Source organism: Opisthocomus hoazin, chromosome 3 (genome assembly GCF_030867145.1).
Source record: "Opisthocomus hoazin isolate bOpiHoa1 chromosome 3, bOpiHoa1.hap1, whole genome shotgun sequence".
NCBI lineage: Eukaryota > Metazoa > Chordata > Aves > Opisthocomiformes > Opisthocomidae > Opisthocomus > Opisthocomus hoazin.
The window spans coordinates 6,718,882-6,731,294 of NC_134416.1; the positions used below are offsets into that span (position 1 = coordinate 6,718,882).

A 12,413-nucleotide genomic window follows, 5' to 3' on the forward strand; every position below is an offset into this window, starting at 1 on the left:
AGAGAGGTGGTATATGTCCCATCCCTGGAAACATTCAAGGTCAAGTTGGACAGGGTTCAGAGCAACCTGGTCTAGTTGAAGACGTCTCTACTCATTGCAGGGGGTTGGACAGGATGACCTTTAAAGGTCCCTTCCAACTCAAACTATTTTGTGATTCTATGATTCCATGATCTGCAGAGCATTCAGATTCAACCCCAGCCCATACGTTCTTGAATGCACTGTGGGTCATGTGAAATGGTTTTATGGCCACAATCATCTTCTGGAAATTTTTTGGCTCATGCATAGTATTTCCAGTCGTCACTGAGGTATGTTTTCGTGCCAACATGGGAGAGTGTTCTCTCTGCCATCATCTGTGCTGTGCCCAAGTGGTATAGTCAGCTACTACTTGGGCATTAACAACTTAAACATGTTAACAGCAGTCTTAGCATCATGAAAAAAACAGTAATACCGTGCAAGTTTTAACTAATATCTGCTAAATGGGAGCCTGTCAAAATCCTTAAGGGCTACATGGTATGTAGGACTGGCATGAATCTTCTGCACTGTGATCTATTTTGACCATTTCTAAATGACTGTTGTTTTTCTTTAAGAACTGCAGGAAAAACTTCCTCTGTGCAGTTAAACCATCACAGTTGAGCTGGAAATGAAGTATCTGGCAGGCCTGAGGACAGGAAGGAGTTTTGCCTAGATGAATGCCTGCAAGTTTCAGCATCCTGTGCTGAGAAACAGCCGCTGAGCTGATCAGTCATTAGTAATTCTTCTTACGTCTCAGGGTTTTATTTTTATATTTTATTTTCTTACTGCACAGATAACTGGGAACCATTTCCTCAGCTGTTAAACTCCTCTGTGAATTGACTAACAAGAAACATTGCCTCATGCACGTTCAGGCATATTGAAGTCTTTTTATCTGGCAGGCAGTCCCATCCCATCTCTAATCAGACGGCATCTCTCTTCTTGCTGCACAGGGTACAAAGGGGCAGAAAGGAGCCCGAGGAGAAGCCGGAAACCCTGGAGAGACTGTGAGTAACTGCTTCCCTTGCAGCATTTTTCCCAGACAGCAGCACACCCGAAAATACTCCGAAGTCAATGCCTTACAGATTTGCACTCCCAGGCTGCTTGGGTGCAGGGCACATCCTAAGCTGCAGCTGGAGGAGTCTCTGCTTGTGGGCAAACAGGCACAGCCACACCAAACAGATCAATGCCCCGATCAGCCCAGATCTAAATTGTGCATCTTTTGTCGGCCAAGTCTCTACCTGTCTAACAAAATGCCCTCTTTTCTGGGTGAGGTGTCGGCAGAGCTTGCTACTGTACTGCCATATCAGCCAAACCCAGGCAACCAGCTGGCGCAGGGAGCTCACTTCTCAGCCAGCAGCCTGAATTAATTTTTGGTCATGGTTGGTTTTAAGCTTCTTAGTCAGTTCTGCTTTATTTAATGCAGTCTTACCACTACAGGAATCATCACATACCACTTTCTGAGGCATGTGTTGTAGGGAGCACTGCTGTTGTCTGACTGTGTGCTAAAGAACAGCAAAGGATTCAAGTCCTATTTTATTATTTTGAGAGCGTATAAGTCCTTTGCGGCTGAATAAAAGGCCATATACTTTCTTTGCAAGCAGAGCAGGAAGACTGAAGAACTGTTTGAAATAACGGCTGAGACAGAGGATGTTTGTGTCTGTCTCCATTGGTTAATATCTTTGTATAACCTGTGGCTTGGAGGATGTTAATGACATGGAAATGCAGGCACATGCAGGCATCCTTTTTTTTTTTTTTTTCCATCTTTTCACAGACTGCCACTGCTCCAAATGTTTCTATTGGCTCATAGGCCAGTGACTGTAAATAGCACAGAAATGAAAAAACCTTTAATTGTCTTTTAGTGAGCCAAAAGCAACAGATGGACATTCACTTTGTGAAGAACTGTGCTGTGGAAGATTTTCATCATCTCCCAACTGTTTGCATAGTCCTTCTGCAAGACATTACTGCCCAGCCGTCCCAGTAGAAGGGGTTCTCTGTACTCTACTCCAAGTCAGATAGATTATTTCCGTATGCTTGTGCAGATGTTTTTAGATAGCCTGTCTGGTTTAGCCCCAAATGGATTAAGTATGTTAATAGAAATCCTTTTCCTCGCAAAGCTGTGATGACAGGTGAACCCTGGCCAGAGCAGGGTGATGAGCAACTACAGAGGTAACAGCTTCAATCTGATATGGTCAAGTATAGAGGAAAACGTCTAAATATAGCCTGGTAAACCCAAACATATATCTCTATGGGGACATAAATCCCCAAACGTATGTCCTCTAATGCCCCCCATGCATGTCTGGGACACACACGGGCTTTCCCACTCTGAAAAACTTTCATTTGCAGATGTAAAAGACCTACAATTCAGAACTATAATACTCTGAAAGGTTTGAGCTGTTCATCTATTTAGTGCAAATGAGTGTTTTCAGGTTTTGTTCCCCAGAGTGGAGAATGGTAGAATTGTCAACAAAGCATATTTTGTTGACCTAGATTCTTATTTTAATGATAAATCAACATACTTTTCTCTATACTTTTCATGTTACAGGCCCAGACTTTTCTTCCTGTATCTTAGCTACACTTGAGACTTCTTTTGATGAAGGGCAATTTTAAGCTCCCAGAGTCTTCATCCATTTTGTATTGTTTCATGCTTCTTTACACTACAAAGTGTTTCAGAAAAATGTGTTTTTTTGTTTTGTGCTTGTACAAAACCCTGTCTGACATGAACTCCAATTTTACTTGGAACATCTTGTTCCTGTGGTGGTACAACTTGTGAATTATCTACGCACACACATTTCATTTTCTTAAAACAGGGTGTGACTGGACCAGCAGGACCCCCAGGTCCAAGAGGCTTGCCAGGAAATGTGGTATGTATGCACCAGAGTATTTGTTTTCCCGTCTGTGCCCTGATTTCTTTATTTAATATGTTTAGTTTTCCCTTCTGCAGGGTTTACTATCAGGTTCAAAAGGCTGTGTTTTATTACACTTTTTTGACGATTGAATTGAAAGATCTGGAGGTACCTGGGAAAGGTGTATCCATGAAACATTCTTATTTTCATTTGTAGCAACAGGGAGGTGTGGAGCTGTTTCATTCCTCAACAAATTGTCCAAAGCGATTTTTGCTGCCACCTCTTTAAGAGAGAAGTTGCAATGTTTATTGTCTTTCTGGTTTTGTTTCCATTGCCTCATTTTCATTTGTTCTTTCCTTTTGAAAACATGATTTCTTAATATAAAAATTGCATGGTAAACTCCCATTTTTATTATGAAAGCATGTAAGTATTCAATCCTACAACCAGAGCCTTGAAATCAATCCAGTGTCCTCCTTAGTTCAGCAGATGTTCATCATCATTGTTAAGTTATGCACGATACAGCTTTTCATATTTGGACTAGCTCTACTACATACTCCACCAGTAATTTTCTTTCTGGTCCCTGGGATTTCTCTGGGTTTACACTGGAGTAAGTGAAAAGCAGCAGTTAGACCCCATGTTATAATGTATTTGGGCACAGTGGTTTAGCAGAAAGGGCTCTTTAAGGCAGAGTTTATTAACTGGGCAATCTAAGAAATCTTAAATTGCCTTTCTACTAATTGTTAAGATACATTTGATTTAATGGTATTAATGTAGTGATTTAATTTCATACTGAAAGATGATATAAAAAATGAAGACCTTTTCCAATTTTACCTTTAAACAAACTTCTATAACAGAAATGCCAATATTTTACCTATAAAAGCTAATGTAGTTGGAAATAATTTTTATGGGTGCAAAAAGGAAAATAACTACCACATTCATCCTGTGAGGAGGTCAATTCAGTCTTAGTAGTGCCAAGACATCATTTCACATCTTAAAATGGAGTACCACTCCTTAAAGCTAACTCCTGTTTTGGTGAGTTAGGAAGTTACAGTATTTAATCTGCAGCTCTAAAACATCTATATTTTGACAAGGAATCCTTCAAAATCTTCCAAGACATGAGAAGAATTGAAAACTGAAATGGAGGGTAAAATGAATGCATAGCTTTAGGGAGCAGTAGCCATAAAAAATTAATGTTAGACTTTTGCCTTCTCTAATACAGAGGGTATGATTGGGGGTTTGTTATTAATGGATTGGGAACTGCTGAGGATTTCACAGAATGAAAGAAATAGCTATTGATAGAAGGAGAATGCACAAATCTGGGATTATCTCTATTTCTGCTTTTGCTGTTCAGCTCTTTTTTATATTGAAAAAAACCCCCACCCTGCCTTTAGCACTTGGTACACTGCTTTTCTGTGGTGTTCTCTGGATTATAAATTGTCTGTACTGCAAAATGTAGAAAACTAATCCTTGAGAAAGACTGTGCTGAACCCACAGGTCTATCCATGCGATTTAGGATCAAATACTACCTAAAAAAAAGTTTTAAACTTTAAAGTTCTTTTCTTTCCAGGGTGTGCCTGGAGACCCTGGACTGCCAGGAAAAGAGGGAACAAAGGGGGAAAAGGTAAGTTTGTTCTTTCATGGATTTGTTTCCTTTCTTCTTGGGCATTTAAAATAACCTGGGACAGAAGTATTCTGAACCGGGAAATGATTTCATAGGTCTGTGGGCAGTTAAGACACATGGGTTCATTAGATCGTCTTGTCTGACCTCCTCCATTACACATGCTATTAGGTTTTCACCTTCATGCAGCTTTACGATTTAACTAATAAAACCACTGAGATACATATGGATACAGTGAAGTCACTGCTACACATTTGTGCTGTGATGATCTCCTACTGTCCTTACTGCCTGACAAAAGTGGGCATTTGATGTTTTAAGTACCTCCTGGTCACCAATGTAAATCCATGCTTATTGTCATGCAGCCCAGGATACGGTCGGCCTTCTGGGCTGCGAGTGCACACTGCGGGGTCACGTTGAGTTTCTCATCAACCAGCACCCCCAAGTCCTTCTCGTCAGGGCTGTTCTCAATCCATTCTCTGCCCAGGCTGGATTTGTGCTTGTGATTGCCTCGACCCAGATGCAGGACCTTGCACTTGGCCTTGTTGAATCTCATAAGGGTCACAGAAGCCCATTTCTTGAGCTTGTCCAGGTCCCTCTGGATGGCATCCCTTCCCTCCGATGTGTTGACTGCACCATACAGCTTGGTGGTGTTGGCAAAATTGCCAAGGATACACTCAACCCACTGTCCATGTCACTGAAAAAGATGTTAAACAGCACCAGTCCCAGTACTGACCCCTGAGGAATGCCACTCCTCATAGGTCTCCATTTGGACATTGAGCCATTGACCGCAATGCCCCAAGTGTGGCCATCCAGCCAATTCCTTATCCACCGAGTAGTCCATCTGTCAAATACATGTCTCTTCAATTTGGACATAAGGATGCCATGAGGGACAGTGTCAAATGCTTTGCTCAAGTCCAGGTAGATGACATCAGTTTCTCTTCCCTTCTCCACCAATGCAGTAACCCTGCCGTAGAAGGCCACCAAATTTGTCAGGCATGATTTGTCCTTAGTGATGCCGTGTTGGCTGTCACCAGTCACCTCCTTACTTTCCACGTGCTTTAGCATAGTTTCCAGGAAGATCTGTGCCAGGATCTTACCAGGCATAGAGGTAAAACTGACTGGCCTGTAGTCCCCTGTGTCTTCCTTGTTACCATTTTCAAAAATGGGGGTTATGTTTACCCTTTTCCAGTGAGTGGAAACTTCACCGGACTGCCATGAGTTCTCAAATGTGATGGACAGTGGCTTAGCAACTTCATCTGCCAGTTCCTTCAGGACCCACAGGTGCACCTCATCAGGTCCCATGGACTTGCACACCTTCAGGTTCCTCAGATGGTCTCAAACCTGATCTTCTCCTACAGTAGGTGGTTCTTCATTCTCCCAGTCTCTGGCTTTGTAGTCTGCGACTTGGGCAGTGTGGCTGGAGCACTTGTCAGTGAAGACTTAGGCAAAAAAAGTCATTGACTGTCTCAGCCTTCTGTATATTCTGGGTAGCCAGATCTCCCATTTCCTTCCAGAGAGGGCCCACATTTTCCCTAGCCTTACTTTTGTCACTGATGTACCTATAGAAGCTGTTCTTGTTGCCTTTGATGTCCCTAGCCAGATTTAATTCTGACAGGACTTTAGCTTTCCTAACCTTATCCCCGGCTGCTTGGACAATCTCTCTGTATTCCTCCCAGCCTACCTGTCCTTGCTTCTACCCTCTGTAGGCCTCCTTTTTGTGCTTGACTTCATCCAGGATCTCCTTGTTTATCCATGCAGGCCTCCTGGCGTTATTGCCTGAGTTTCTTTTTGTTGGGATGCATGGCTCCTGAGCTTGGAGGAGGTGATCCTTGAATATTAATCAGCTTTCTTAGGCCCCTCTTCTTTCCAGGGCTTTATCCCATGGTACTCTACCAAGCAGGTCTCTGAAGAGGCCAAAGTCTTCTCTCCTGAACTCCAGCGTAGTGAGCTTACTGTGCACCCTTGTCGTTGCCCTTAGGATCTTGGACTCCACCCTTTCATGGTCACTGCAGCCAAGTCTTCCCTTGAGCTTCACATTCCCCACCAGCCCCTTCTTTTTGGTGAGAACAAGGTCCAGCATAACACCTCTCCTTGTGGACTCCTCTGTCACTATGAGAAGGAAGTTATCATCAATGCATTCCAGGAAACTCATGCCTTGCTGTGTTGCCCCACCAACAGACATCAGGGTGGTTGAAGTCCCCCATGAGGACCAGGGCTTGTGCACGTGAGGCTGTTCTATCTACCTATAGAGGGCGTCATCTGCTTGGTCTTCCTGGTTGGCTAGTCTGTAGCAGACCCTCACTATAATGTTACCAATACCTGCCCTGCCTTTAATCCAGACCCATAAGGTCTTGGTCAGCTCCGAATCCATTCTGAGGCAAAGCTCCATGCACTCCAGCCGGTCATTGACACAGAGGGTGACACCCCCTCCTTGTCTCCCCTCCATGTTCTTCATAAAGAGCCTGTATCCTTCCATTCCAACCCTCCAGCTGTAGGAGCCATCCCACCATGACTCTGTGATGCCGATGAGATCATAGCCCTGCAGGCACTGCACACGTTTCTGACTCCTCTTGTTTATTCCCCATGCTGCAGTGTCTTTTTACTTTCCTTAAGGAAAATTACAAGATACCAAGCAAAATCCAGATGAGAAGTCTAGAAAAAACACATATTTTTCAGTCCCAGTGGAAGAACTGAGACAGGAATGGTCATTAGTAAACTACTAAGAGTTTTTCTGGGTTGTCTTCTACAGGGTGATCCTGGAAAAGAAGGAAAAGTGGGTTTACCTGGGCCAGCTGGTGAGCCAGGCCCTGCTGGAGAGCCGGGTTTGCCGGGTAAGGGTAAAGAAGGAGAACAGGTAAGTACTGCTGGAAAGCTGTGCACTTGAGTAGTTAAATGTTAGACAAAAGAGCACAACTTCTTCAGGAGAATGGTGGATTTTTGGTAGAGTTAGGCTGCCTTGTCAGAAGCTCTTGTGGGCTGTCTACTGAAGACATGAGAGGCCTGGTTGTGCAGATGTTGCAGATCACAGTGCTGCATCCAAAAAGGCAGAGAGGAATGAAACTGTATTTCTGAACATTAAACATCCTTCAATGTGCTATGGTGGCCATTGAAAATGGAGGTCTCCACAAAGAATAACCATTGTCCTTGTGACCAGTACAAAAATGCTTAGCTTGATGGAAGTTCTCTAACAGCATTTAATTATAGCGAAATGAGCAGATTATTTGATTTGCTTACATGTTATCAGTAAAAAATTGCCTGGACAATGTGAGGCAAGGAGAGTGGTGGTGGGGATGTTGCTGCCTTGATTATCTCAAAGTCCAGGTTTCTGTTTGGGTGCAGGGTGACTGTTTTCTTGTTTTGGTTCTCTCACTTTAGGGGCAAAGAGGCCCACCAGGCTTGCCAGGACCCTTTGGACATAAGGTGAGCATGACATTTATCATTCATTGTGGACTACTTCTCTCCATCACTGGAACTCAACAGACTAGAGACCTGGATAGGCTGGAGAGTTGGGCAGAGAGGAACGTGATGAAGTTCAACAAGGGCAAGTGCAGGGTGCCTCACCTGCAGAGGAACAACCCCATGCATCAGTACAGGCTGGGGGCTGACCTGCTGGAAAGTAGCTCTGCAGAGAGGAAGCTCGGAGTGCTGGCAGATGACAAGTTAGTCATAAACCAGCAGTGTGTCCTGGTTGCCAAGAAGGCAAACGGTATCCTGGAGTGCATTAAGAAGAGAGTGGCCAGCAGGACAAAGTCGGTTCTCCTCCTCCTCTACTCTGCCCTAGTGAGGCCCCATCTGGAGTACTGCATCCAGTTCTGGGCTCCCCAGTTCAAGAAAGATGAGGAACCACTGGAGGGAGTCCAGAGGAGGGCTATGAAGATGATGAGGGGACTGGAGCATCTCTCCTATGAGGAAAGGCTGAGGGAGCTGGGCTTGTTTAGCCTGAAGAAGAGAAGGCTGCGAGTGGACCTTAGAAATGCCTATAAATACCTTAGGGGTGGGCGTCAAGAGAAAGGGGCCAGACTCTTTTCAGTGGTGCCCAGCAACAGGACAAGGGGCAATGGGCACAAACTGAAGCATAGGAAGTTCCGTCTGGAACTTCTTCCCTCTGAGGGTGACCGAGCACTGGAACAGGCTGCCCAGAGAGGTTGTGGATTCTCCTTCTCTGGAGATATTCAGAACCCACCTGGACGTGGTCCTGTTGTTGTGTTAATTTGGCAAAAAATAAACCTCCTTGCGTTCTAACGCACCGGAGTGAGAGGCTAGGTGCAGCTAGGTTTAAATTCTGAGTGATATCCAATTTGCCACTACCAGTCCAGTCGCGTTTAATATGTACATTAAACTACCACGATTCTGGATACACTAATAGCAGTCTGCACCTTCAGTCCAGTCGTGCTCAGGAACTAGCACGGCCGCATTTGGTCGCGTTCAGTGAGAAACTGTGACAACTGGCTGCTTAAACAGTGCAGTTTTATTTGTGCAACAGGTATGTAGGCTTTTTGAATTGCCAGTGATAGTGACTGTCTGCAAGAAAGCACACGCAAATAGGATGTTATTAAGTATAAAACGCGTGAATAGGTTATAAATAATACAGCCTGGCTATAAACATTAGGGAGTAACTCTCTAGAGAGATTTCTAAGATTCCCCAGAGAAGCGTTGAGTTTAAGTATCACCCAAGGTGTCCCAAGGGGTGGAGAAGCAAGACTCAGCCCGTCAGCCAATCCCGGTAGTCAGAGGCAGTCTGAGGTGGAGTTTCCCTTGACTTGCTCACGGTGATATCTTCTCTGAAAATATCCTTTTTCCCTGGCTATTTTTATATCCTTTCTACATTCAAGGTGGAGTTTGAGTGACTGTAGTCATACATACCTTTTATCATGATTGGTGTAAAATTCTCTCGCTTCGCGTTTAAAGGTATGGTTTACAAAAAATCGAGGGCACAGACTCAAAGAGGAGTGGTCGCACCTTGGAGGCGGGTAGCCTTCGGGATGGAGGCGTGTTTTGGTCTTAAAATTATATTAAAACGAGCAAAGTTCACGAGAGGATAGCACTTTGGCAAGGTTTCGAAAACTTGTTGGCTCAGGGGGCCAGATGAGCTGCTTATCAGTTCTAGAGGACCATTTCTTCCCACTTTATCATCACGGAGCATGGCCACGGAATCTTCACTCCACTCCATCCTCTATGGTATGTTGCAGTGAGTTGCTGTGTGAGTGGATTCCTCGCATGCCTGCTGCAGCTGTGTCCCATCCTCAGGCCTCCTTTTGATTTTATGCTTTTCAATGGGTGAACAATGCTATGTTTTTTTCATATAAACTTTAATTTTCAGATGTAAAACCTTAATTTTACTAATTATTTCACACCTATGCAGCCTGCTCTAGTTGACCCTGCTTTGGCAGAGGGGTTGGACTAGATGATCCCCAGAGGTCTCTTCCAACCCCGAACATTCTGTGAATCTGTGAATCAGTGGTTCTGTAACTGGAGAAAAAATTATGGTGAAAATACGGTCTGGTTTTTACCAGAATATAGAGTTTGTGAAACTTTCACTCAAAAAATGCACTTTTATTTTTCTAGGAGGTTCCTTTGTTTATTATTCCAATATGTCTGTAGATGAAAATATTAAGATATGAATTAGCTGTGTTCACTTTCCACATTTAAAATTTTTTCCGGTGTTATCTGAATTCAGCACAGACTAAGGGCTAAATGCACACTTTTTCAAGGAAATTGTAACTGGGGACCTTTAATCCATACAGAAAAGACACATTTCATAGCTAAAGGATGACCTACTCTTGAGACCATCTGTCAGCCCCTCAAAGAGCATGTCCCCATAGCACTCATTTCCTTCACTTCTCCCAAGGACGAGGTGAATTTTTGTCCAGTGGGACCAGATAGTCCTGGTTTTCCCTCCTGTATTGTAGTTAGGGCAAAGACTAGCTAGTTGATGAAGTTAATGACAGTAATTTCTTCAGCTGAAAGAAACTTTTATTCCCTTATATGTACACAGCAAATAGAGAAAGGAATAAAACAGCAAAAACCTTAGCTTCTGGATTGTGCTTGAATCTTCAATCAGATATGTCAGAAATTCTCATCTGTGAAATGACCATGTTCTGATCTGGGTTGGAAGAAGAACAGAACGCTGAAACAGATTCTGTAAATGATTTTTTTAATTTTGTTGCATTCTGCATAAATGCATTGTAGTCTGCTGTATATATCTTTGACGGTTCAGATCACACACCCAATAACAGATTGAGAATTACTACAAAAGTCAGAAAAAAACCACTAAAAGATATCTCATGAAATATTCTATTCAATATCAACAAAAGATGGTAAGAATCTTAATTGTGCATGGGAAAATACTATTGAACTTTTTGTGTTGAAATTATGTTCTTGAATGAAATAACAGATAAGGGATCTGCCGGAGTGTTTGAACTAATCAGAATACATTTTCTGTCACTGTCCTTGCAGTATATTGTCTTTGTAATACAGTATTAGTTTAAGAAGAAATAAAGAAATGGAAAAAAAAAAGTAGGGGATATTGAGGAGGGAATTTTGGCTGGGTAGAATACACCAGTAATTTTTCTAACATGCTTCTATATAGCTGGAAATAGTGTAATAATAAATAACATAAATAAGATTCATTGTTACAAGTCTACTGCCAAGGTGAGACCAAATCATACAACTGCAATACAATCCATAAAAACAGTGTTTGATTTTTCCCTGTAACAAGAGAACTGACATTAAATTTAAGTATTGCAGCTGAATTCTTTCTTAACCCTCTGCCTACAATGCCCATTAAGCAGTGTCAAGTATTTGTCTGTGCTCTGCAGGTTTTACTGTTGAAAGTCCTGTTTTCTAGAAGGGGCATCTCTCCTTTTCTAGTATAGTCCTCTAGAGAGAGTGGTAGAACTGATGAGTTATGTTTTTACAAAAACTTATTCATACACTTCTATGAGTAGGCCTATGCTGCTGAAGGAAAGGAGACTGTTAAGACGTAACTGAACATCCCTAATTCTCTCTTCCTCAGATAAATAATCTGTATTTAGCAACGTTTGCAGGTCAGCCATGTACCGTAGAAACACAGAGAAAGAAAAGCACATTATGGTGCTTAGTGTTTCCGCAAGCCAAGGAGAATTCCTAATACCCTGCAGCCAACTGCAAATGCTGGAGACTGGATGCTGTGCGCTAAAGCAAATTAAAATACCTGTAGAGGCTTTGTTCCTGCTCAGTTATGTGATGTGGCACATATTGACGTCGTGAGTACTCACAGAGGTGGGCTAGGGCTCATGTGAAAGAAAGGGGCAGTTTTCTTGGCATGATGTGATAGCAACAGTGCCATATCCTCATGCTGCCACAACCTGGTACCTTTCCTCCCTGGGCAGGATCAGGTCAGGATATACCAGTGTTATGTCATGTCGTAAGGCCTGATTGCATTTCAGCACATTTTCTCAACAACGCACTAAGCCTTTAACTTCTCCCTTTGTTTCAGGGTGAGAGGGGAGCTCCTGGTCTTCCTGGACAGCCAGGAGACAGAGGTGTGCCAGGAATCGGTCTGGCTGGACCCCCTGTAAGTAGCAGCTGCTGCTATAACCTATAACAAGGTGAAAACTTACCCATTGCCATTTGGGGAACGAGTTCCCTGGGATCAGCTGTGCCAAGAGCTTGTGGGACATTTTACCCTCCAAAGATGCAAACCACAAACGAGTCCAGAGGCTGCCATTCGTGACTCAGATGTCTACGTGTCTGATGTGAGGGCTCTTGATGAATTCAGTTTTAGTTGAAAGAGAAAGGCAAAGAATTGCTATAGGAGTGATTGATATCACTGGCTGTTACTCGTGACTTTTCTGCATCTTCCTAATACACTGGCTGTGGATGAGTTGAGATCTGTGCTAAGCCAGCAGGACTGGTCTGCTGGGGAGACGTAACCCTGCTGTCACCCCATTAGAAGGGAC

General features: G+C 43.3%; 1 protein-coding gene across 1 annotated transcript in view; it reads left to right on the plus strand.

Annotated features, from left to right (window-relative positions):
- The window catches only part of COL22A1 (collagen type XXII alpha 1 chain), a gene marked incomplete at its 5' end in the record, with an annotated part of 219,589 nt that overhangs the window by 153,757 nt on the left and 53,419 nt on the right, over window positions 1–12,413 (plus strand). Inside the window, 6 exons of the mRNA XM_075417222.1 lie at window positions 963–1,016; window positions 2,820–2,873; window positions 4,423–4,476; window positions 7,223–7,327; window positions 7,849–7,893; window positions 11,951–12,028. Coding sequence (XP_075273337.1) covers window positions 963–1,016; window positions 2,820–2,873; window positions 4,423–4,476; window positions 7,223–7,327; window positions 7,849–7,893; window positions 11,951–12,028 — 390 coding nt within the window. The remainder of the gene's footprint in view (window positions 1–962; window positions 1,017–2,819; window positions 2,874–4,422; window positions 4,477–7,222; window positions 7,328–7,848; window positions 7,894–11,950; window positions 12,029–12,413) is intronic.